Source organism: Kwoniella pini, chromosome 1, assembly GCF_000512605.2.
Source record: "Kwoniella pini CBS 10737 chromosome 1, complete sequence".
Classification (NCBI taxonomy): Eukaryota; Fungi; Basidiomycota; class Tremellomycetes; order Tremellales; family Cryptococcaceae; genus Kwoniella; species Kwoniella pini.
In genome coordinates, this window is record NC_091716.1 from 653,280 (window position 1) to 678,985 (window position 25,706).

Consider the following 25,706-nt stretch of genomic DNA (forward strand, 5'->3'; position numbering starts at 1 on the left):
ATAAAATAAAAATCAGGAACCGACTTTGAATTGTAGTACGAATACGATTGTTATGAGTAATTTGTATAGGATATGTATAGGATTACCGGTCAGACCGGGCAGCAGATTACAATTAATCTATGGCTATAGCTATTATTTCTTGTCCCTATCCCTTAGAATTCCCCTTCTTTAGCTCGCTCTATTACCAGTACCAAATACAATTTATACGACAGTAGTACGTTGGTGGCTTATTCCAATTTTTGAGGGAATTTGACGAATTTGTACAAACGGGCAAACTACTTCTTTGTGCCGGATAAAAAACCCCTTTCTCTACTTGAATTTGATAACTAAACGAGATCACTTTCATTTGGGGGTTAGTTCATCCTATTAACAAATCAAGCGAATGAGATAAGATTACTAATTATTCGTAATTTGTTTTTTTGTTAAACCGAAATTAAAGAAAAATATCTAGCCTGTTATTTAAAGCAACGCTAAAGTTAAAATGACTTCCCACACCTTTCCAAGACATATGATAGATAGATCAGGTGATTCTGAAATACTGATACCAGAGATAAGTTTGCTTTCATTTTCGCTATTTTCGGTAGACTCTTAGAGACTCGGCGTCTGATTAAACATGCACTAATATGTGGGAAATCATGTGTGGATCAATCGTAATCAGATTAATGCACCAAAAGCCTTGTCTCGCTCTATTGCTTGTAATTTGAGAGATCTATACTCTACATAGGATGTTTGAAACACCCCTTTTCATTATTACGGCTACCATTTTTTACAATCGGGTTATGAAATTTCAGGTAAGTTATACCGTTGCATGATCCCGTACCGTTATCATCCTTTTCCCCCTTTCACTGTATTTGTGCGGAATTCTTTTGCTTTCACATGTCAAAATATCCTCCGAAGTGATTTGCGTGTCCGAATAGGAAAGCATTTATGTTCTATTGTACAAATCGGCCCTTCACTCGTTGATTTACAAAGTGGGGGAAATTTGTCAACGAATTGACGTGATCTTCCGGAACATTCCTCACCGGGATTGACGCTAAAATCTGTAATCGATTTAGAGATTGCATAAGGCCCAGTACCCCTATTTGCATACCTGACGGTACTAGTAACGAGATTTTCAGAGGTAGATAACTATGAAAGTAGGAACCCTTTTCACCTAAAGATGAGTACCTCATTTTCGCAGCGAACTTCACGGGCATGAGAAGTATTTTGACCAGGAAATAGTGATTAAGATGTTCACATGATCAAGTCAGATCTCAACTCCATCTTGTTGAATTTTTCATTTGTTCCCCTGCTCCGGCTTGTCGGAACCATAAGGCATGTGTAACTTTGATCACAAACCCTGAACTAACACGATTTGTCCAAGAAGTTACCAAGAAATCTCCGGCTGCCTGTTCCTGACTTTTGCCCGAACGTAGTTATGATGTGTTCATGCTTACGAATCATCGGTGGTCTTGTTCCGTCGATGGAGGGGTGACCTGACGTATAGGTTTTGCTTTGAAACGAGTGAATGGGAGCCGGCTGCGATACATCAAATCGCATCCCTAACTCTTGTGTAAAAATGGGCATATCCAACTTGTCTTTCTGTCCTACAAGATATCCAATAAAACGCCAAGGCATCATATAGGATTGACAATCTTACATACCCTTTTGAAAAGTGTTCGCGACATTCGGTCCCGTATTACTCATACGTCGTCGCAAGGTGAAATAGAAATTGTTATCATCAGATGGTTAAGCGAAGTTTTCCTCCAAAAGAAATTCCATCTTTTGAAATATCTCGTTAATTCCTTTGAGAATAAGCATGAAGCCAAGTCTCCGAAAATGACAGCCATACGACGCTGAAGGGATCAGACTGAGAAATCATTTTACTTCTCCGAGTACTCCGGTTTATATGTCCTAACTTTTTTATTACATATTTGAGGAACTCTTTCTTGTTACGTATTTTCACGTACCTCTCACCGCCATCGCAGTCACCTTCTTCTGAAAGAACGTAGATCCTCTTTCCTCTTCAATTTTTATACATAGATGCGTTTCCCGCGATTTTCGGTCCTATAATTTGGGAAGTCATAAGAGAATTATGCGAACGTATGCCGAATAATAGGTAAATCGGTGCTCCAATTTTAGGTATGGTTTCCCCCACTGGACTTTCCATGTGATTGGATGATGCAAGTGGTGTTCAGCGGGTAAAGTGAATAATGTGCTTGTCAGGAGGGCCAGTTTCTGGAAAATACCGGTCAAGTTTCCAATGGGTCTTTCGTAAATTGGAGTTGGGAAAGATCATGAATTTATTATTATACAAAAATTTTACGAACATGAAGCCGTAATGAAACTGTCTGAAAATTTCGGAAAAACATACAATACGTCGTACGTGGAAATGATCGACAATTACCAATACCAAAAATCCAAAAGAAGAAAATAAAACGAAAAAGAAGAATGATGTAACGTCATACTTACAAGCTCTATAACAAGCTTAAGCCGGCGGTTCGGATTCAATACTCGGTCGATCCAAGATCTTACCTCACAAGTCATACCCTCGATCGCAAGAGTGTATGTCACGGATCAGCTTTTGACCAACTTGCATAAGGGATGAGGAAGCGCGAGTCTCTATATATATCACGCTGAGAACCGAATTGGCATAAAATGCATCTGTGTTGTGCGACTCATAGCTGATACCAATCTTAAAGACAGCATGTATTTGTCAACGTTAGCATGTCACGAACCACTCGCTTCGTAAGTGCGTAGTTGAATTCCTCGCAGCATTGATTAGGCTATGACTTAAGATAGAGATGCAATCATACAGCGAGGCTCGAGGTACGCACGAAGATATTGACCAGTAAGCGCTCATCCTGATTCTCAAATCGTCAACTTTCCAACGAATACCGAGGCCGCGATCATATGTGCTATATCAGTCGAGAAGAGAGGACAAGATTGTGCCAATTTGTGACAGAACTAATCTTTCCGCCCTGCATGATGTGCAGATATCCTTCATGTCACACATCGTAAAGCTATGTCTAGATTTCTAATGATATTGGTTCGTGGAGGCGGCCAATAACGCTAGTTCACAATGCGTTTTCATTCTCACGAGAAGGAGTAGGGTCGTACAGTGCGAAACTTTGACGTTTAAGAAGAACACCGTTTAAACCTCAGAGTGATTAGGTATCGACTTATTCTATCACTTCTACATGATTGATCCCCAGTATAGCAAGACAATGAAAAATGGAGCTTCGCGAGGTATCTGATCAATTTATATCTACCAAATGACGCTATGGTATTCCTTTGGTTAGGTAGTTTATATGACGATGCCACATCGCTTCTAGCACTCCTGATTTTTCGCCACGTGGCAAAATCAAGCAAGTCGCGTTTAATCTTAACGTTTCAGGTTGAGAATTGTCTTTGTGTGAGAGTTTGCATGCACCCTCCACCACGGATATTCCCTTATTATATTCACGCTTTGATCAACTTTACTATATCTTCCTATGCATATATACAAAACATCTCATACATAATTATCATTATCATCGACAACTACAGTCCTATCGTCTGCGTTGACAACAGGACCCATTTCAGCCAGGTTTGATCACATCCGGGTAGAGAATATCTCGGTCATCGCCTCTCCCTAAAGTATCCTTGTGTGCAATCTAGAAAGAGAAACGAGGAGACGGATCAAAGGAATAACAAATAACAACAAGCTGCAGAAGTGTAGTCATAGATTGATACCTATCTTTCGAATTCCATTCAACTCCATTCGTTTGATCAAAGTAAGTAATCTAAACCTGTTTGATTGCGTTGCAAGTCATCAGAGAGAGATGAGGAGGGAAAGGATACAGGCTAGATTTGGATTGTTTGGCCAAGAACAGGCAGAGTCTCCGCATGAAGACGTGGATTGCCTCTCCACCGCACTGTGTGTTGACGCAACTGAATTGTATGATAGCCCGTCTCATACCAATCATTCCACCCTTTCTTTTTATAGATCATGGCAGCTACACGAAATATCAAGTGTGAGTCAAATGTTTCAGTTGAAAGTGTCATTCTTCCACAAATGTCGTGTGAACTAATTCTCGACCTTTAATCCCCTTATTCACAATTCTCATCCGGTGTATGACTCTGTTACTCCCTCTTTAAACATGCTGTCATTTGCGAATCATCGTGTCATATCGTTCAACAAATCTACGTTGCCCGGTCAAAATTGAAATATTTCAGGTGTCGTGGTTGGAGATGGTGCCGTGGGAAAGGTGAGCGACAAGGATTCAACTTGACTACTTCTCGAGTAATTTACTTACTCTCATGAGTGATCTATAATTTCTGGTAGACATGTCTTCTGATCTCATACACCACAAACGCCTTTCCGGGGGAATACGTCCCGACAGTATTCGATAATTATTCAAGTCAAGTCATTGTAGATGGTATGACTGTCTCTTTAGGTTTATGGGATACTGCAGGTCAAGAAGATTACGAGTGAGTCTTATAACAAAGTAAATATGGTAGTGGCCCAAGCTATTTATTGATTTCATGGTATATGTTGATTGTAGTCGATTGCGACCATTATCTTACCCTCAAACAGATGTTTTCTTACTTTGCTTCTCCGTTGTATCACCAGCATCGTTCGAGAATGTCAGAACGAAAGTGAGTGTATAGAATGATTTATGAGCTTAACGATAGATGACTGAACGTTTCGCTATATTAGTGGTATCCTGAAATCCAACATCATTGTGAGTATCTTGTTCCATACGCACCTGTATCATCAGATTAGACAAAGTGCTAATGACGCATATCTCCATCTTGCAGCGCCTGGCACACCAATCATTCTTGTTGGAACTAAACTTGATTTGAGGGATGATCCATTACAACTCGAGAAATTACGAGATAGGAGACAAGCACCGATTCAGTATTCTCAAGTGAGTAGCAATGAATTCCTGATTAAGCCTAATTAGGCAGTCCTGAGTGGATGTTTGGTTGAAACCTCTCTAATGTTTTATGAGATTGCTAACGTCTTCGCGGTGATAGGGTTCAGCAATGGCGAACGACATTAAAGCCGCTAGGGTAAGTTATTTTCGCTTCTTCATATAACATATCTGCCTTGACCTCATTGATTAATCGTATGTCTGGACAGTATCTCGAATGTTCAGCTTTGACTCAAAAGAACCTCAAAGGTGTATTCGATGAAGCCATTCGGACAGTTCGTGAGTATCGTCTCAAACGATTTTTGCTGATTTCAACGCTGACATACAAATGGTTCATATAGTCAATCCTAATAGACGTGCTGGTAAAGCTAAGAAATCAAGCGGATGTATACTTATGTAAAATTAAACTTTGCCCATTCCAACGAGATTCTTAATTCAATATTTTTGATCAATAATCATATCATTGTAATAACAATTTCTTTCTATTCCCCTTTTTTTATGTTTTGTTTTCATTATATTCTGAATTCTCATGTGCTATAGTTCATTTTACGTATTTATGACATATTTTGCTTTCTAGCTCTTTTCAGATTTCAGCTCATTACGATCTATGCATGTATTATGCTTAATATAAGGTAAAATCATTGTCCATTTGAACATACATTGTGGAAAAACATTAAATTCCCATTTGTAAAAAAAAATCCATAATTTTAAATATCTAAACAACACCAATAATAACAGTAGCTCTTAAACTACATTGATCAAATTTTGATAAATTTGAATTTGTTTTTGTTGTTGTTGTTGTTGTTGAAGAAGAAGAAGAAGGTAAATCACCTATCCAACCTAAAACATCTTCTTGTTCATCATTATTATTTGAAATTTGTTCTTTATTATTAATTGAAATTGAATTTGAATTTGAAATTGGAATTGATAAATATTCTTCAGATTTTAAAGCAGATGATTTCCATCCCCAAGATTGTGAAAGTGCAAAACTATCAGGACCTGAAGAAAATTTAATTAAACTTGTACCTAATGAAGAAGAACATGAAATACTAAAATAAGCTTTTGTTGTTAATCTATTATCTAAATAAAGTGATTTATTATTTTCAATTTGAGATTTTGTTTCAGTTATAAAAGGAAGATTTGTTGTTGTTGTTGTCATTGGATTAGGTGTTGTTGGTGAGTTATTAACCATAAGAGGTGAAGTTGATAAATTTCTATTTTGATATTCGATTGTTTCATTATCATTATTGTTATTATCCAAACTTGCTTGTTTTTGTGTAATCGATGTTCTAGGTTTAGAAGGTATAGGAAAAGGTTCATTAGGTGATTGTCTATGTAAATAAATTCCTAATTGAAGTCCTTTTTCTTTTCTTTTAATCATTTGTACATAACAATTGAAATAACTTCCAGCATAAAAATGAGTATTTGAGTAAAATCTTTCTTTTTCAGTTAATTTATCAATATCAAAAAATTCAACTGAAAATCTATAAGGTTGAATTTTTGTCCATCTTTCTTCATTCATCACCATATCAGATCTTGGAGTTGACGAATCGTTCAAACCTAATCCTTGAATTGAATTTATACCACCTTCATTTATCCATTTGTCTTCTATTTCCTTACCGGTAGCTTTTGCACTTATTAAACCGAATGCAGTCTTTTCTCCATGAGGTACTTTCCGACTTGTCTCTTTCGGAAGATCTGTCGAGCGATGATTTAGGTCATCGAATGGGTCAGGACCGAAATCTGGCATATCTCCTAAAGCTGTATTCTGGGTTTGAGTAGAGGTCGTTAACAAGGACATACCACTGGCACCAATTTTGAGCGTTTCGTCGGTTGGTACGGGATGCCAAACGGTCTGCTGAGCTGCATTTAGAGAAGGAAGGCTGTCAAGTGTCAAAGACGGGGATGAAGGTGCCCAAGGTGACGCCGACATTATCGCCGGAGAAGGCACTCTACTTCTAGTAGCTGGTCGACGACGTCTTGACGTGGTACAGATCGAACTTGTAGTTTGGGTCAATCCGAGTTCGTTCTCTTCATCTGCGGCTGTTGTGGTTCCTGCTTTTTCGTGAGCCGTTACGCGGGATCGCAAATCGGCTGCTGTCCAATGAGCGGCCTGCAGGATGGATAACGGAGCATAAGGTAGGTGTGTGGAAGGATCAATGTCAGATGCTATAGTCGATAAATCATCGAAAGTCTGCCAAAATTGGAGGAAATCAGCTACCCTGGGCTCCGCTGGATTTCGATGACAGAGCGCTCACCATATGACAATAATAAATACCCTCAGCGAAAGTTCTGAGCAATTCATTTTCCTCCTCTTCCCATTCTTCCCACTGATCATCCTCAGTATGAGTTCCTTCCATACCTAGACCGAGTCCGCTTCCCGTTGCCAAGCTGATATCACCTTGATCCTGAGTTTCTTCGTCCCATCCTGCTCTTCTCAGATCCAATACCTTTCTAGCAAAGCGATATCGTTCCATTTCATTCGGAACGTAGAAATAATCCGAAGACAAAACCGCTCGAACCAAATTAGCAGGTAGCCCACCGTGAGACCAGACCTTATAGATTGATGTCGGGTGTTTCAATTCGGCATTCAGGAGATCAATACCCCATCGAGCTAACCAACAACAACAAGCTTCTCCAATCTTGTTTCCCACTACACCATAGTAATGCGTCAAAGGTAAAACGCTTGTATCACTTTCCATAGAAGAATTGAACGAGAATGGATCATCGCTTATTCGGTGATTTGACCTGATCGAATTGGATCGAGATGGTATCTGAATGGCAGGTATAGGTATACCACCATGTCTCAAGGACTCTTGACTGCTATTGCCTATCTTTCCAGAATCGCTGGATGATTGAGGCGTATGATTTATAGAGTGTAAGGCATCTTCCACCAAATCTTCGTCTGATGTTCGTCGAGAACCCCCATCGACATCAAGAATATCCTTCGACACTCCCAATAACGAATTGACTCCCTCTTCAGTTTGGCCTGAATACTCCTCTTCACCTATTCCGTCTCCTAAAGCGAATGAGAGATATCGAGTGATGGTCAACGGTCCAACGGTACGAAGAATGATAGATAATACCTCTCTCATGATCACAGTGTGACCGAGATATATCGTAGTCGCAAGCAAAGATAGTAGAAGCCGTGGTGTCGCAAGTTGGGTTCTTGGTGGCAGATCGGACCGCATGGTCTCATAATTTGGGGAAGAGGTTATATTGGGGAATGGAGGTGTCAGCGGGTGTGTAGATGTTGGCAAAAGTTCTGTTGGGAATTGCAAATGTGGATAAGGGGAGTAAAGGCGGGATAAACAGATTCTGAACATCTCAAGTTAGTAAATCAAAGTACCCTATGATAAAGTTGTTTATCACGTACTCAAATGCCGCTCTAGTAATATTAGGATCGTCGAAAGTAAGCTCAACATCTTCTCCATTCCATTCCTCTTCTGTCACTATTCTTGAGATTCCGGCTCTTTCTTTACCTTTTCCACTTGTTCGGACAGAAGAAATGTGAGCTTCCGAAAAACCACCTAAGAAAAGGGTATGGAAGAAGTCTTAAGCAGTATGAGACATTAGCATATACGGTTGTTCCCATGTCTGATGACTATGAGACAAGGTGAGAGCAGAATACTCACTCATTTGAGCTAAGATCATCCGATGTACATGATAACATACGCCCCATTTTCGGATTATCAATCTAACATCGGCGCAAATCCCTTTTAAGAAGGACTGGTATAAGTGATCTTTGATATGCGCATTCGACGGAGTCGGAGTAACAGCTGTTGTCGATGCAGATGAGTATGATTGCCGAGATGTCTGGGATAAGTGACCCATATGAGTAGGATGGGAAGAGGAATGAATTTTAGCTGGAGTATGAGGAACGGAAGGTGAAAGCAACGATGAAGTTGGAGCCGATCTCGATTGAGCGTTTGATATTGGAAGAGGGGTCGGTGTATTGGACGGCATGACCGTGGTCGGTCTGGAAGATCCCTCACCAATTGAAGACGGATGATTATTGGTGGTCACACGAGCGATACCTGTTGAACTTGGCCTGAATCCTTCTGTTCTTCTATGTGAGATAGTCGACAAACCGCTAGAAGAAGGATGTATGGGCCTTCCCATTGGAGTTGGACTATCTGCAGTACTTTCATCATTCCTAATAGTACTATGTACTCCTGGTGTTCTAGGTCGAGAAGGTGCGGTACTTGCTCTTGCTCTTGATAATCTAGCTGCACTTATAGCTAAAGGACTAGGTACAGGAGGAGAAGTTGATCCTACTATTCCTGATGAAGAAGGTACAGTAGTGACACTTAAAGAATTTCCAGAAGATCGACTATGATTATTACCTTCAGAAGAACCACCTCTACTCATTGAAACTAATTGATCAAAAGTCACTTCTAATCTATCAATAGGGGGAGTTGACATTGGACTTGTAGCTCTACTTCCTTCTCTAGAAGTCCTTTGAGCTTCTTGAGCTCTCAAAGATAACTCTGGAAATGGTAAAATCTTAGGTTGTTGAGACAAGTGTGATTTTGATCTTGATCTCGATGTTCTAGTCGTAGATGAGCTGGAAGGTGAGACATATTTGGTATTACTTGATGAAGACGGACTTGACCGTACCAGTGTCGGTCGAGGTAATCTTGACAATGATGAAGGTGGTGTGTCCATTCGTGTTGTACTATCTTCAGATGGCGCAGCAAGGAATGTAACGAGTAGATCAGATGAGAAGAAGAATGACAAGTATGCTTGATGTCAAGAATGAAGGATACCAAGACTACGTTAATGGTGTTATCGGATTAGTTGTCAGCTTATCCCTTAACCTGTAAATGTCGCCTTCGGGCTAAATGACAATATCATTACGTTAACAAACAATAACAACGGGCCGGTAATGCATGATGACTTTTGAGGGCGGCCGATTGCAGCTTCGGCGTGTAGAGACTCGCAAAGAATTACGTAGAAATGCACATGCTGCAAGATATGCTGAATCGTATGGTGCATGCAAACTGACTATCAGATACAATACATAGTAACAGCAGCATAATCTAATATCAGAATTCATCTGACATTGGCCAACTCAAATCATCTCAGATACCATTGCGCCCCCATAACGAATGAATCGTTAACGTGTGGTTCATTCCTTCTCGACCTCTTTAGGTACATCACCACCCTCGACTTCTAACGCTTGAACCGGTGCATCCATTTCTCCATGTATCAATCCCTTATCATCGTCTTCAACTTCTTTCGGTGTTGGTTTTTCGATCTCCATCTTCTCTTCAGATACATCTTCGGCAGCTCGACTTTCAATTTCAAAAGTTGGTTCTGATGTAGCTATTGTACCTAGACCAACTTCCGTTGATGAAGGAGCGACATTTGAAATCTCAATCGCATTTGAAGGAATAGTAGCATGTTTTGGTATAGACGCTTCGTGATCTTCCTTCACTTCTTCCGCTTGATCCTCCTGTGGAGGTACAGGCTGTGGCAGATCCGAATTCAATGGTTCTGCCGCTGTTATCGAGTCTGCGAGACCTTCACCTGTGGCTTCGCTTTGATTGGGAACAGATTCTACGGCTGCTGGGTTTGCGACAGAGGGAACGACTTGGGAGGCGCTTATCGAGGCGCCCTCAGTAGACGGTACGGATGTAGATTCGACTATAGGTATCGAAACGTTTGTAGTTGAAGGTTTTGCGTCTTCCTCAGCCTCAGCTTCGACATCTATTTCACCATCTCCTTCTTCATCTTCTCCTTGATCTTGTTCATCTTCATCCATATCTTGATCCTCTCCTTCACCTTCCTCATTCTCATTCTCGTCTTCATCGATCGCGGGTGTATTATCATCCACTTCTATAGCTCCCGCAAGTTTAGCCTTTTCGGGAGAGATCGTCAGCTTGAGACACTTCGATTAATTGGCAAGGACTGACCTTTTCTTTCTGTTTAACCCATTTGCATATCTATTACATTCGGTGAAAGGTGTTAACTATGTGAAAATAATAGTTTGTACAATAGAAGGCACAGCTCACCTTGTATGAGCTTTCCGGTGCTAGACCACTAGGAGATACCCATTGCTTTTTCCACTTGTTCACCCTATTCCAGAAACATTTCTTACACGTTAACAGCTTGTACTCGTTATTTTTATCCAAGAAAGTATAGCTGTACATACGGTGCTACCAATTGACGTTGATAATGTTCATTTGCTGAAGCACTTGTGAACCTACCATAATTAGCTCTTCGAACTAGTTGTTATAAACGTCAGCTTCAACGATTTAATATGAATGTCTGAAAATGAGGAGAAGCTACTCACAATGCGACATTATGAACTGCTCCTTGCCTAGATGACCGAAATAAGTTGAAGGGTTTCTGTGATACGTAGTCGTCCTACAACGAGAACAGTAGCTTGCGCTTCTATTATGACCGTCACGTTTACACAGGATGACGATAAAATTAATATAGAATTAATCGTATTCTATACGCGTTAGATGGAAATCAGTTACTGAACATTGATAAACAGTTGAAAAAGTATATTACGTAACGTTCGGAATGTGAAGATCATCCCAAAAGTCGGTAGAGGTTATCGAAGTTGACTTGATATGTGTTCTCTTCAATACCATTTTGACAAAATTATAAAAAAGGATACAAGGACGTGATTAGATTGGATACCAACGATAAAGTCAACAGTGATGCTTTCTCCTATTGACGTTCCACCAAATTCAATTTCGGTTGAAGAACATTCACAAATAACTTCTTCAACACCAAATTCATTTATTGATATTCCACCTATATTACGTTGGTTAGATGAAGTTGAAATTGAATTATCACCTTTAAATAATGGATGGGAAAAATGGCAAAATCTTGGAAAAATAAAAGGAAATTTATGGGTTAATGAAATGTAAGCAGTTTTTCATATTCAAATATTTGAAAAAAAGGAAGAAAGAAAAGAAAAAATTATTTGTACTGAAATTTTTCGTAAATTTCTCTTTTAGATCAGTAGCTTTTATACCTTTAAATTCTAATGAAAAACCTGGATTTAATTTACCATTTCCTTCTTTAACTTTACATGCTTTAACTCCATCTTCAAATAATATACCTTCACATTTATATTGTCAAGTTGATGAATCTGATGCTCCATCTGGTTCTGGTTCTTCTACAATAAATAATAATGGTTATACAAATGGAATTCATGAATCAATAGAAATAGAAAATGATAATGAAGAAGAAGAAGTAGAAGATATAGATGAAGATGAAGATGAAGAAATATATACAGGTGAAGAAGAAGAATTTACACCAATGAGAGAAATTAGAATATTTTTAAATGAATCAAAACGTTAGTGTTTTATTGTTTTACCTTATTTTCGAATTTTGATATGTTTACTAATCAAATTCCTTTTTTTTTCGAATTCAATTTATTTATAGTCGAATCACTTTTTTCTGCACTTTCATTTTGTTCTGCATTACATGATTCGATATTACCAAATGGTCAAACTTCTTCTTTTTTCGGTTTTAATCAAGATCAAGATGAAGATGATGATGATAATGATGTTGAAGAAGGTCAATGGGAAGATGCAAATGAAGAACAACAAGGACAAGGAAGGGTAAGATCTAATTTTCATAGTGGTGGTGGACCTCAATCAAGATTTAGACCTTATTAAGATATATAAAAAATATAATGTTTTTTCTAAAAAAGGAATTTTTAGATATATTTTGAAAAAGATTATATATGCTGATATGCATTTTTTTTTTGGTGTTTTTCTTTTTTTTTTTGGGGAATAATAAATTTAGATAATTTACTTTAATTCAAATTCGTCAAATTCGAAATCAATATCTAATTTAAATGAAAAGAATAATAATGAACAAGTTGAACAAGTTGTTGATCAAATGGAAAGATTTTTAGGATTAGTAGATTGGGGTAATATTCCAAAACCCGAAGGATGGGATGAAGAGGATAATAATAAAGCAAAGATTTTATAATAGTATAGATTATGTGAATATACAATATCACAAAAAAAAACAAAGTCGTCATTATCGTGCATTCTCGTTAAATCTGATCGTTAAATACAATCTTAAGGTTATATACAAAATTAATCTCTGAATGTATCAGATAACATCTACAAGCTACATATTTAACGATTTACAAATTCGATATCTTTTCATTTCTATCTACTTAAAAGTAGGCGAATGTATATTATGTTCCAATTGATCAATTTCAATCTTAGTAAAAAGCGTCGCGAAAACGAATCGAGACATCATTCCATCGTATAATGGTAAATGATGATATCCTTTAGGAACCAAATTTAACGGTCTTATGTGTTGAGCTATCAAACCTGATTGTCTATTCTTGACTTCCAAATGTAAAAAATTCAACGATAATTCAGCTGGAGTAATATTCAAGTCGAAGACGATATTATCATTCATTCGCCAATGTGGATTCAGAGTGATTCCTTGAGATGTTGGTGTTCGACGAAATTTGGTTGGACTCATTGGTGAAGGTGGCAATGATATATTTTGTTCTCCGTTTAAACTTCCAGGTATAAATCCGGGAGACATAGATGAAGAGGAGGAAGAAGAACTGGCTGAAGACCATGATGAATACGTTGAAGAGGGTTTCAAGGTAATTTCAACATACAAATCAGGTGACAAAGGCATACGTTGACCTGAAATGATGTCTACTTTAATTCTATACCTTTTCAAAGTTTCGGTAATTTTCGATCGAAGTGCTAATGGTTTGAGTATATATCCAGTTGAACCGTGAAACATGGCATGATTAAGTAAAAATCCTTCATCTAACGTTTGCCAATTCAGTGCAACGAGCTGACAACCTGCACTCCAAGCTATAGTCGGATCGTAATTACTAGAAGTTAACCTCGTTCCTCTAGGGTAAACTCGCGAGATGTGATTGAAATTATGTTTAATCCAATCTTGTTTGTTTTCTCTTACGATCTTACTGGCGGTTCTCTCGGAAACACTGAACTGCTCTTTCGTTGCATACTCGTTCAATTTTGAGAATCCCTTATATTTCACTCCTGTCGTATAAACTAAAAGATCCGCCAGATCTTTAGAGAAAAGATCTGGTTTCTCAGTTTTACCTTGAATAGATAATCTTCGCGTCAATCTTGCAAAACCACTATCGGACTCTGTTGATGAAGTCGCTGAATCAGGTGCAGGGAAAATAGGAGAAAGTTTAGGTGATTTCGGTTCAGCTTTAGGTGGTTTGGCCTAAATTAAATACCTTCAAATCAGCACCGCTACATGTAGTACAGTGAAAGCGAGCGCACCTTGAATAATATTCGGTGCATCAATTGCTCGGGACTAGGCAAGTCTGTGCAAGGTCCAGCAAGGGGAGCGGTCACCAATCGTTCTCCAAAGACATCTTTCAAAATGCTGGCCAGACGGTTCTGCTGTTCATACGAACAATGGATCTCGGCCGAGATGATCACAGGATAAGGGGAAGACACAAAAGCGTATTGATTGATTGCTCGACAGATGTCCCGGACCGATACGCTCGATGTGAGGGTTTTGCGATGGTAGACCACGGGCTCGTTGTCTCCTGATTGTACGTCCACTGTGCGTCCAGGAGGTTATCAGATGCGACTCTCATTATAGTGTCTAGGAGTATACTTACTCTCAACACACCTGCATCCAGCCAGCAAAACCCTAATGTAACCCTCAACGGTACTTTCTCCTCTCCACTGTTCTCCAACGAGATAGGTGTTGTGCGAGCTGGATATGAAGTAATGTTGTATCGGTTGACCCATGTCTTGCGGCATATTCGATGAATTGTCTGCTGAGCATAGGAAGTTGATGAGGGAAGACAAAGACCAGACTCTATCAGAACCGGATAAGTACTTTTCGAAAATTCCTTTCGTATCCGCCAGCTTTTGAGTGTCGGTCAAGAACTGATTGACCAGAGTCGGATCTAAAGGTCCATCTTTAGTGAGTTCCGCGTAGATCTTGTCGATCTCTGGTCGGGTTTGACAATCTTTGATCAATTGGTGAAAGGTGCTTATATCGAGTGAACCCTATGGTACGTCATACATTAGCAGAAGCAATGAGATAAGTTCGCCGTAAACCTACGTGGTAAGCTTTGGCAACTTGAGTAGGGATCTGCAGCCCGATTTGAGTACAAAGGGCTTCCGCTTTCTCCCGGTCTATGACTTTACTGCCTATAGGCCAAAGTTGCCGTATCCAAATCAAGTCGGGGTCTGCTGGAGTAACGTCCGAAACGTGTTTATCAGTCGTGACCGAGACTAGCGATTTCAGAGTTTGGACCCATAGATCGTATATCTCGTCAGTCAAGGCTACCATGTGTAGGACTTTCCATTGGGAGCCTCTGACGTAAACTATAGTGATCCATCGAGAGGAATTATAGGTATCTGAAGGTGGCTGACCCAATCTCAAGTCCCGAACTTCATTGATTGATACTATAATCGGACATATTAGCTGATTGTTTCGATGGAAATTTGAAGCAAAGAACTAACCTGTATTATCCTTCTTGGAAGACCACGAGATCCCATCGTTTCGTATACGCATGATCACCTGTTTCATCTTCCTACTGGATATCTTTAGCATTGGTACACCTTGTACCAAAGCCAAAGGTACAATCCCATCGACAGCTGTAGAATCCATCTCGAATGTTGGTGGTAAACTTGTTCCTCGAGTAGGTAGGGTGAATCTGCGCTTCGGTCGTGTTCGAGCAGGCGTAGGTCCAGGTACAGATGGAAAATATGAATCTGTCTCTTCTCCGGTTGGTGAGACTGGCGCAGAGTGAATGCTATTTGCTTTCTATTATCCAACGTTCGAACATCAGCATCAACTTTTGAGTCACGAAGGATACTAGCACAACAAAACACAAGATCGAAGTTGGATAATGACCAATAAAGTGGTAATGAGCCCTCATCAAAGCATAAATACATACTGACTTCAATCCCAGATTATTATTTTGGGTCAGTCTTAGCATGGAAAAGTAATTAATCTTTGGGCTTTCTGGCGGTGACATGGTTGAAAATCGGAATGTGTGACAACAGGATCAAACGTAGTTCGAATTCATAAAAACCAAATTTCATGGGAACAAGTGGATTGAGATCAAACAAATAAGACGATATGATAATGCATAAAATAATATCGGAAAAATTTCGGGAACAGAGCAAATACCACTCACAGTCTCAACTGTCGACTCCTACTTTATCAATAAGTCACCATCGGGTAGTCGTGTTTTGAAATATCCTTTGATCCTGTCGGACGAGAAGGCGAAGTACCAAGTCAGCTTAGTCTCCTTCTCAACATACAACAACAGAAAGGATTGGCTCATCACGTGGATGAGGGAGATAATAATCTTAACAAGTAAGATGTGATCAAGGGGTGGCTCAGAGACGCAACAAAAGGCTGGAGTGCGAATAAGGTCAATCCACAAGGCGTCCCCCACGTATGGGATAGAGGCCATTAGGACTGGGGCGACAAATAATAATCATCATAGCCAGGGAAAAGGGGGTTGAGGAATAAGGTGTGACGACCAACAACTGAATTCTGAAAGACTCACCCGTATCAAATCTACAGAATTTCTAGCAGGATAAATGGTATATATTAAATGAGAGGAGAGTTCGATAAGATCAAGTATAATTATTTATGATTGGGGAATTGGAGTATTAAGAACACTCGACAATTGGGAATGAGGTTGACATTGCGATGTAGTACTTTTCTCGCCTGAAAAGAGTCTGCAAAGCTATGTCATTGATCTAGTAGATGCGAAATGCGGAATGCAGTGGGTGAACTAAGATAAAACAAGACACAATAAAACATAAAATATGAACACGCATCAAAAGCGCATTTATTCCATTATTCCATACAACGCGAACAATTTGGTCAATTATCAATTAACAAAAACTACCACGTCATATATATTTTCCCCTTTTCCCATACGCCGGAATCAACCTTATCTCACTAAGCTTATAACGGATGACACCACGTGATATCACCTTCATTACCGGTAATTGTTTACCCCAAAAGCTACTTTTAGATGCATTTGGTATTGGCTCCATCTTCATATTGTAAAAAAAAGTTGAGACTATCCTGACAGAGACGCTCGCTTCGTACAATCATTCCTCGACATTATAACGCCTCGGCTTGTCCTCTAGGCCCAACGGCTCCCTATTTATCTCAAAGCCGCGACACAAACGGCATATGTTCTCGAGTGACAGCTTCTTGTAAGCCCGTACCGGAAACGAAATATCCTTAGTCAGCATTCCTCTTCTTGCTCGTAGAGCAAACCCGCAATTGACTTGGTTCCGGTCCTCATTGGCGATCTACCAATTATAAGAGAGGGCAAAAGGTGTATATTTCCACGCTTTGCGTTCGATAAAAGAGACAAGGAGTGTCCGAAATGCCGACCAGTTCACCAATGCCGGATATATCTATACCTCAAGCAAGACGAATAGTGGTGGACACGACTGGGGCACAAATAGTCCAAGAAGAATCACCAGCAGTAAGTCAGGTTTCTATCTGCTCGGTGATTCAAGCAAGACGGAGACTAAATTATCACCTCTGTGCTTTACAGACACGAGATTCAAGGGGTATATATCTTCCTCATTACATCGAGCCGGTTTCGCATATAGCTATAGATGTAAGCTCAGTTGATATTGGAAGCTCGAAAGACCCTTCCACTGTGCTGACCATTCGGATGCTTAGATTGGAGGATCTTTAGCCAAAGTCGTATATTTCACGCGGTCCAACTTACCAATATCAACCACGCCTCCTCAATCAGGACACTCTTCACCTTTCTTACCTCCCTCTGAATCGGTTTTCATCCCACCACTTGCCTCCAATGGTGCATCAGCATCCTCGTCTAGACATAATGCATCACCTTCCCTGAATCCACATTCCCACGCACCATTTGACCACTCTCCGCCACAACGCCATCCAACGCTGAATGGAGCCCTTACACCCGGAGTCTTGTCTGAGGATTACAGAAACCAAGCTTCTTCATCCACTGCAACTATACGATCATACGCATCAACTTTATCGAATAACAGAGGTAGTTTCTCGACATCTCATCCGGGAAAATACAAGAGGAGCGATTCTTTACCACCACCTCTGCCAGGCGGTTTGCTCAACTTCGCGCGATTTGAAACGGACAATATAAATGATCTGATTAAATTTCTGCAAGATCTTATAAATCGTTCCGCAGCGGTCAATAGAGTGAGCTTGGAGAAAATGCAAAAGAATGTTAAAGTTATGGCTACTGGTGGAGGCGCACATATGTATTACGATCTACTTAGAAAGGAGCTCAAAGTTGAAGTAAAGAGGGAAGAAGAGATGGAATGTTTGATACTTGGTCTAGGATTTATTACGAGAGTCCCAGAAGAAGTATTTTGGTTTTCGGAAGAATTAGTCTACAAAGTCTCACATACGAATTCCGCTTCAACGGAAAGAGAAACACCACCCGCTGAGAAGTTGACAATTCCTCCTTCAGAATTACCTCGACCTTCACCAACGCCGCCTGCTTATCAAGTGACTTTTGCCGATGCGAACTCGACCGACAGCGTACCAAATTTCCCATGCTTGATAGTGAATATAGGAAGTGGAGTTAGTATTGTGAAAGTTGATGAAGATGGTTCGTTTGAAAGAGTTAGTGGAACTTCGTTAGGAGGAGGTACTTTATGGGGTCTTCTGAGCTTGTTGACCGATGCTGAAAATTTTGATGGTGGGTATCTCCTGTTCAGTAACAATCTTTAAGGCGGAATAAATAGGCAATCCGGCTAATGCTCGAATATTGCAGAAATGTTACTTCTCTCGGAACAAGGTGACAATTCGGCAGTGGACATGCTGGTGGGAGACATATATGGATCAGACTATTCTAAAATCGGATTGAAGTCTTCAACTATTGCTTCGTCCTTCGGTAAAGTGTTCAGGAAAGGCAAAGCGAAGAAATCATTCAAACAGGAGGACATCGCTAGGAGTTTGCTGTATGCTATCAGTAATAATATTGGTCATGTCGCGTGAGTTTCGGTCCTATCTTTCAATCAACTATCTAGTCTAGCAGCTTATCAAGGATGCTCTTATCAGCTACATGAATGCTGCAAAGTATGGGTTGGATAAAGTCTTCTTCGGAGGATGTTTCATCCGAGGTGAGTGGATTTGACATGAAGGGAACTCTCAGTCATACACTTTATACTAAAGCCTTATGTTTCAATGCGTAGGACATGCCGCAACGATATCTACATTATCATATGCTATCAGATTCTGGAGCAAAGGAACGATGAGAGCATGTTTCCTAAGGCATGAAGGTTTCCTGTGAGTGCAAGAAATTCCTCCTAACTAAGTATCGCTATATCATCTGCTTCTATGTCTTCTTCACCTTGTGATCTTCTTGTTGTCTTTTTCGATTCGCCTTTCTGTAGTCTCTGCCCTCCCACACGTCGTGCAATTTCATCATGACGATGTCAGAGAATCACTCTTCTTCACCACTCCAATCTCAGCTCAGAACGAACGCCTGCAAGCGGACCGTAACATCCGCCGCTTCCCGCCAATACATTCGGCTGAATCTAGCGAGGTCATCTAAACGTCATCGGTAAAAATCCTTTTTACTGGAATCGCTACTATAACTTGTTTTTTCCCGTTCCTCGGTCATTTCTTTCGATCAGCCTTGCTCACAGCAGGAACGTAAATTAATGATAATCCTGTGAATTGTGTAATCCTTATTTGCCAATTTTGCGAAACCATTTTACCTTTACTTCCGATTTTCGTTCCTCTCCGTTAGTGGCTTATCTACGGGAGCTGACCATACGTATATGTGAAATGGGAATATAGAGGGGCCATTGGTGCATGGATAAAAAACGTCGAACCCGATAATCAACTTCAAGGAGAATCTGAAGTCATACAAAGTGATATCAACGGAAAGTTGGAAGAGTAGAAAAGCGGGATTGTATTTATTGCATCTCATAAACATTTATATCTAAAATGCATTGGATGATGGGGAACATCTTATCTTTTCGTAATATAGGAGTCTTTTGATCGTTGAGAAGGCATTAATGCGATGATAATTCAAGGCCGAAAATCAGATCAGATGATAAAATATTGAGCCGCTTTCTTATATCGTAATGAGCTAGTGGGAATCAAATTGACGTTGATTTGTATATAGAAAGTTTTAAGGAAAAACTTTAAGAGGGTAAGGAAAAAAAGAGATTTGAAAGATTCAAAAATAAATGATCATAATTATCATGTGGGAATCATTTTAACACAATTTGAAAAAAGTTTAAAATTGATTCCCACAAATTTAATTCACATAACATTTTGAATCAAGTGATTTGAATAGAATATATTTGTTCAGTTCAATAATGATATATTATTTCCTTTCTGCCGATCATGCCGATTTTTAAAGGCTCTCGTTGGATTATTCGTTGAATTTATCGAATTTGCATTTATAGTGATCGACATAAAAAAAAAGATATTTTTTTTTTAATAGAGAAATACTAAAATGACGATCTATGACTCGTTATCAAATCTTAGCTCAAAAATGATATCTTTAATACCAAGTAAAATTATACAGATGAATCTCGGTATCAGGGACTTATTTTTACCAATGCTGCAAAACTAGTTTGAACTTTACGATCTTGTATACTCTACTACTTCTACTGTTATCACTGTAGTAGTGTGTTTATATGAAAATTAAAAGAAGGTACCTATATGAAGTGAAGATCTTTTTCCTCTTCACATCGTCATATAGTTCTCATGAGAAATTAAGAAATGGCGGAAAATCTAGACCAAACGCAATTAACCGAAAGACAAGAAAAAAAAAAAACAAACACACAAACCCAAAAGCGAAAAGTATTAGACTAGGTAAAAGCAAAAAAATATACTAAGCATGACCAAAATATCAAGGTCTAAGGGGAAAGAGAGAGAGTAAAAAGAAAAAGGGTAAAAGAGAATAGAAATTCTCCGAATTAAATAACATTGTATTTTTTTGACGTCATCATAATTTTATATGGTAACGGTAGTACCTTTATTCGTACTCGTACTAGTTACCCGTCCTTTAAAGTAACAGAAAATCCTAATGTAAAATCGTAATTATGATTAGAATTTATCATTTTACGATTTGTATTCCCTGTCTAATCCCTCTCTTTTCTTTCCCCCTTCCGAGTGCGTCACCATTAATCATTATTGCATACATTATTATTCATTATCACTCTTTGCAGTGAATGCTCTCTTGTATTTGTCTTGGTCATTAAATCCTGTACATTACCTATTAATAAAGTATTCAAGAGTTCAAATCAGTCATAATACACGAATCGCTAGAAGTATCTCTTAATTTGATCCTTTCTTAGTATATGACGATCGAAGCTTTATCTCCAATTCCAGTAAAGTGCGATTAGATAAACAGTAAACAGTAAACAGTGAACAGTAAAAGGGTCGGAAATCAATTCTTCTATTAACTATCATTCATGCCCTCCAACTGTTGAATACACAGTGTCTGTGACACAGTCTTGGATTATCAGATAAATTTCCCGCTACTCTCGCAACACAACCCTACACACACTTTCAGATCCGTTAGAAGAGGAAGATACCAGATTCAAATATTCGAAAATATTAATATCGTTGAACCGGAATAGACATTAGAGTAGAATTTAACAAGGTTCTCCATCAGGATTCACTGACAAACTTCATTCAAGCGTTGTTATCCATCTCTGTGGACATTAGCAGTGCAGTTTACCAACCAATAAAATACTTTTAGCATGGGAGGTGATCATAAATGTCCGGTACGTAGATCAAATGCCTTCCTAATGTCCTAAAAGAAATGCCTTATGATACGCTGCACCTTTGTCTCCGTCAAAGGCTTCTTTAGTCGAGAATGTCAATCACTGATTTCCGTTTTTTCGACACGTTATAGCTATGTTCGGCAACCTTCACTAGACCTCAACATGTCGGAAGGCATCTGAGAGCTCATACAGGTGATAGACCTTATGAGTGCAAACAATGTCCCTTACGATTTGCTAGAAGGTGGGTTGTATTTCTTTTGCCCGTGGCCATCGAAATATTGGCCACTTTGATGGAATCCATTGTAGCTGACCCATTGGCAAATCCTAGTGATCTACTCTCTCGACACGTTAACAAAGCTCACAAACCGCCCGACGAAAATGCCCCTCAGAAAGAAAAGGTGACGAAGAAGGGCAGACGAAAATCGTTGCCTGCATCAGCAATGAGTAAACCCACCGGTATCGCCAATTCCAATAACTCGGCGTCGGGTTCTCATGAGAATAAGCCGAACGGCCCTGTCAATGTCGGTCAAGGTAGAGAGAAGCCGAGAGCATCCAGCTTTAATCAACAGCCGCAACTTCAAGCGCAAAGAATGTACCCTCATCATCCATTACTGACAGATCCGAACATTTCAAATCCTTCTCAAAGCCAAATGCAGACATGGAGCAACAATCCTTCGCAGGCCTTTGCGACTACATCTGCAATGACCGCAGGTCTTTCCTCTTCACCTTATGGTCAGACTCTCGTCAACCCAGTCACAGCTACCGGCAATCCCAACGCAATCTTGGGGAATCCCACTCATGTTGGTGGAAACTCCATGCCTGTCTTTGACCCGCCATTCACTGCCGCTCCCATGAAGATCACCGGTTCCGAACAAGGATATTCATCAATTGGTCAAGTGCCAATCACCAACGCGAACGGTATAATGTACGAATGGGGATTCAAGAAGAGAGCTTGTGATCAATGTAATCACTCGAAAGTCAGATGTGACTTTGCTGATCCTTGTCGTATGTCCAACTCGTATCATACATGGCGAAGCTTACGACTCCTTCTTTGCAGTCCGATGCACTCATCGAAATATCAAGTGCTCTTACAACAAGCCACAAAGATCGCGCACTATTGCATATCCACTCGTGCCAAGTCAATACGCACCCACTCAATCACCTCAAGTCCAGATACACCATGTGCCCGACCCAACGATGACTGCGTCACCCCAATCGCAATTCTCTTCGCCTTATTCTAACAGCAGTCCAGTCGCTACAACGGCAACGCCTGCTCCTCATCAGCGCCATAATTCTGTCTCATCTCTTCCGCCTGCTCCTGCCGCCACGACTGCCCTTCCAGCACGTCACTGGGGTAGTCTGTCGAGCATGAATCATTCCGCAAATATGGAAAATTGGCAAATTATGCAAGGTGATGTGGCAATCTCTCCCTATGCCAATATGCCTCTTGGGACAGCGCCAGGAAACATTACCGGCCAGGTGCTTCAGTCACCGGCGAGTTACCACCCTGCTCTACAGAGTACCGCATCTTATCAAGCACCCATATCATCTCAAGCAGGTGGGCCCCAAATTAGAGATACTTCGCCTCCTCAAGCTCTCGCAGCGACACCATCCTTGACCAACAATACCACTAGTCCGCCTGATCTCGACGAGCCTCTGGAACGAAGGACCAGCTACACCGGTCTCACCGGAGATTTCTTACCTGGCTCTGACTGGCAAGAGCAATCTAAGCAGTTCAAGGTACCGCCGCCGCCCCTTGAAACCCACAACAGTGATCCCACGTACATCGTGCCGTTCAACTCATCTCCGATTCAACAATCTCCCACTCAAGTCAATCCTGCTGCAGCAAACGTGCATTCTGCTGGTAATCTCAATTATCAATGGCCTCCTCAGATGTACCAATCGGTGACTCCTAATGCGACCTGGCAACCTCAGCAGAGTGGAATCTCAGATGATGCCAATGGATCTGCATTCAGCGCATCCACCAACTCGACTTTCCTGGATCTCAATGATGCTCAATATGATCCAGGGCAATCCCAAGGACACCATCGAAGGAGGTCAAGTGCTGGGCAATGGACAAATGCTTTGGCTCAAATGACCCTTCACGACTCTCTCAGCAGTTCCGAATCCTCATTCATACCCCTTCCAGAGCCATACTCAGGCACCTCGACTGTTGGCCTATCGATCGGCATGACCTCGAATCAAGAGAGGATGCTTGTGGGCGCAGATACAGCAGCTCGAAGACCAACATTCCCAACTTTGACAGGAGTCAATGAAGAATCCGAACAAACTGAATCACAACCTATGCCCAGCTTGTCCGACGTGAAGGATCTATGGCGCTTGTTCATGGCTGAGCCAATGACTGGGCTCACCCCGATGGGAGAGAAGCAAAAGACTGATTTCGATTTCAACGCCTCTGGCCCAATCATGACTCCGCGACCGGGTATGGGTAAGAGGACGTTGAGCAAATCCAATTCGATGCCAGATTTACAGTCCCCAATTCTCAACGGTCCGCAATTCTTCAACAACTTCTTGAATGGTCTTACACCTAAACCTACCGATAACCAAAATCAAACTTCGTATATTCCATCACAGCACCCCGCGCCAGGTGAGAATAATACTCCTAATAACGGTAATGCGGATGTTCATAAATGGAGCAAAGAGATTCAACAACGCCAATCTAGCTTCTCACTCAGTGGTCAACCGAATACTAAGTTAGGTAAAACTCAATCGCAAATGCCTTTCACCGATAGTATCAATTCCAGCCATAGAGCCAGCAGACCTTTGCCTAGTGTCGTGCAAAGATCTTCGGCGTTAGAGCAAACCTTGGCACCTGAGCGTGTGCCTTCCTTCGGTATACCCCAGTCAATTCTAGGCCAAGACAAAAACGCTAATAACAACAATAATAATCAATATGCACCGCCTGCGCAGAAGTCAACTAAATTCCCAAGTGGAGTCCCTCCTCATATGGCCAGACCGGGTAATAAGCGATTAGCAAGTCAAACTCTTCTACCTGAGGACACTGGAAAAAAGGCTAGCTTCTCGTTATATGATGGTGGAAACGAATTTGATTCATCGGTACAACAAGAACAACACTTTCATCAAGTCTTTCCATCACAGAATCATTTGTCAATCAATCAAACTCAAGCAAATTCAATGTTCTATCCTAATTGGAGCTTGAACCCTCGAGCTGCTACTGGTAATGATAGGTGATCTATTTTCATGGACATTTCAGCTCGTCTCGTTGTTTGTCAATCTGAAAAGTCGTTTTTCAGTCTATTTAGTCTTTCTTTCCCCTGCCTTTTGCTAGCATATGTAATTATAAAACATAACCGTTTCGCCTTTACCAAAATTACATTTATCAGTATGACAGATGTTTATCGGTGGATTATCACAAAATGTTTTTCTCATTCCTTCCCGAATTGTTTTTTTCTATATATGATACCCTTCAATTTCATAGTCACATTAATCATTCTTGCCTGTGTAGTCAGTAGTCAAAATTCAGTATAAAATCGGAAACTATAGTAATAGATAAAACAGAAATATATATAATTATATATATGCAATAGGAAAGTATAGGAAAGGAAAGTAAAAATAAAATATGTATCGAAATAGAAAATCATGTATCGTTATTCTTTATTCGTGTTGAATTTTAAGAGGCACTTGTTATTATAGAGCTGCATACAAATGTATATTTTCTGAATAATTTAGCAAAGTCAAAAAAGAATGAACGTTGAATAAGATTACTTAACTTAACGATAATAGCTTGTGTCGATCGAAAGGTTGAAAAAAGATTTAAAAGATCCGCCGGAACTATGTTTTCAGATGTATCAACAATTGTAATCTCGGTTGACAAAATGACAATATGCTAAATGGTATTAATTGTAAAACAAGCTTCATCACAAAAACATTAAGCCTATTTAAAAGTAATCATAATCATATATTTGATAAATTTCGAGAAAAACCAATCTCTTCTCAACAAGTAATCAATCTTTCAAGCGTGAAATGCGCATCAATAGTTTGGTTATGATTATTTGATTTGGTTTGTTTCTTAAAAACAGAAAAAATA

General features: G+C 40.0%; 7 protein-coding genes across 7 annotated transcripts; 4 read left to right on the plus strand and 3 right to left on the minus strand.

Moving 5' to 3' along the window:
* Positions 1–3,970: 3,970 nt before the first annotated feature.
* Positions 3,971–5,298, plus strand: I206_100255 (uncharacterized protein; the record flags this gene model as incomplete). The annotated part of the gene is made up of 9 exons (XM_019152844.1): positions 3,971–3,995; positions 4,198–4,229; positions 4,307–4,452; positions 4,527–4,620; positions 4,682–4,706; positions 4,783–4,892; positions 5,002–5,037; positions 5,108–5,177; positions 5,240–5,298. 9 exons carry the CDS (start codon positions 3,971–3,973, stop codon positions 5,296–5,298), a joined length of 597 nt encoding a protein of 198 aa, XP_019014982.1.
* A 315-nt stretch (positions 5,299–5,613) lies between these two features.
* I206_100256 (uncharacterized protein) lies at positions 5,614–9,566 on the minus strand (the record flags this gene model as incomplete). The annotated part of the gene is made up of 4 exons (XM_019152843.1): positions 5,614–7,092; positions 7,157–8,216; positions 8,275–8,452; positions 8,534–9,566. The coding sequence occupies 4 exons, from the start codon at positions 9,564–9,566 to the stop codon at positions 5,614–5,616; spliced, it is 3,750 nt and encodes a 1,249-aa protein (XP_019014981.1).
* A 463-nt stretch (positions 9,567–10,029) lies between these two features.
* I206_100257 (uncharacterized protein) lies at positions 10,030–11,206 on the minus strand (the record flags this gene model as incomplete). The annotated part of the gene is made up of 5 exons (XM_019152842.1): positions 10,030–10,761; positions 10,817–10,846; positions 10,916–10,979; positions 11,056–11,128; positions 11,197–11,206. 5 exons carry the CDS (start codon positions 11,204–11,206, stop codon positions 10,030–10,032), a joined length of 909 nt encoding a protein of 302 aa, XP_019014980.1.
* A 366-nt stretch (positions 11,207–11,572) lies between these two features.
* Positions 11,573–12,541, plus strand: I206_100258 (uncharacterized protein; the record flags this gene model as incomplete). The annotated part of the gene is made up of 3 exons (XM_070202162.1): positions 11,573–11,781; positions 11,876–12,216; positions 12,306–12,541. 3 exons carry the CDS (start codon positions 11,573–11,575, stop codon positions 12,539–12,541), a joined length of 786 nt encoding a protein of 261 aa, XP_070058263.1.
* A 508-nt stretch (positions 12,542–13,049) lies between these two features.
* On the minus strand, positions 13,050–15,885 carry I206_100259 (uncharacterized protein; the record flags this gene model as incomplete). The annotated part of the gene is made up of 6 exons (XM_019152840.1): positions 13,050–14,105; positions 14,165–14,451; positions 14,512–14,908; positions 14,964–15,310; positions 15,368–15,671; positions 15,805–15,885. The coding sequence occupies 6 exons, from the start codon at positions 15,883–15,885 to the stop codon at positions 13,050–13,052; spliced, it is 2,472 nt and encodes an 823-aa protein (XP_019014978.1).
* Positions 15,886–17,265: 1,380 nt separating this feature from the next.
* On the plus strand, positions 17,266–19,794 carry I206_100260 (pantothenate kinase; the record flags this gene model as incomplete). Its single annotated transcript, XM_019152839.2, has 7 exons — positions 17,266–17,367; positions 17,440–17,505; positions 17,571–18,585; positions 18,661–18,880; positions 18,948–19,009; positions 19,082–19,175; positions 19,692–19,794. The coding sequence occupies 7 exons, from the start codon at positions 17,266–17,268 to the stop codon at positions 19,792–19,794; spliced, it is 1,662 nt and encodes a 553-aa protein (XP_019014977.2).
* Positions 19,795–21,613: 1,819 nt separating this feature from the next.
* On the plus strand, positions 21,614–24,850 carry I206_100261 (uncharacterized protein; the record flags this gene model as incomplete). The annotated part of the gene is made up of 4 exons (XM_019152838.1): positions 21,614–21,637; positions 21,769–21,878; positions 21,966–22,642; positions 22,695–24,850. The coding sequence occupies 4 exons, from the start codon at positions 21,614–21,616 to the stop codon at positions 24,848–24,850; spliced, it is 2,967 nt and encodes a 988-aa protein (XP_019014976.1).
* Between the last annotated feature and the right edge of the window lie 856 nt (positions 24,851–25,706).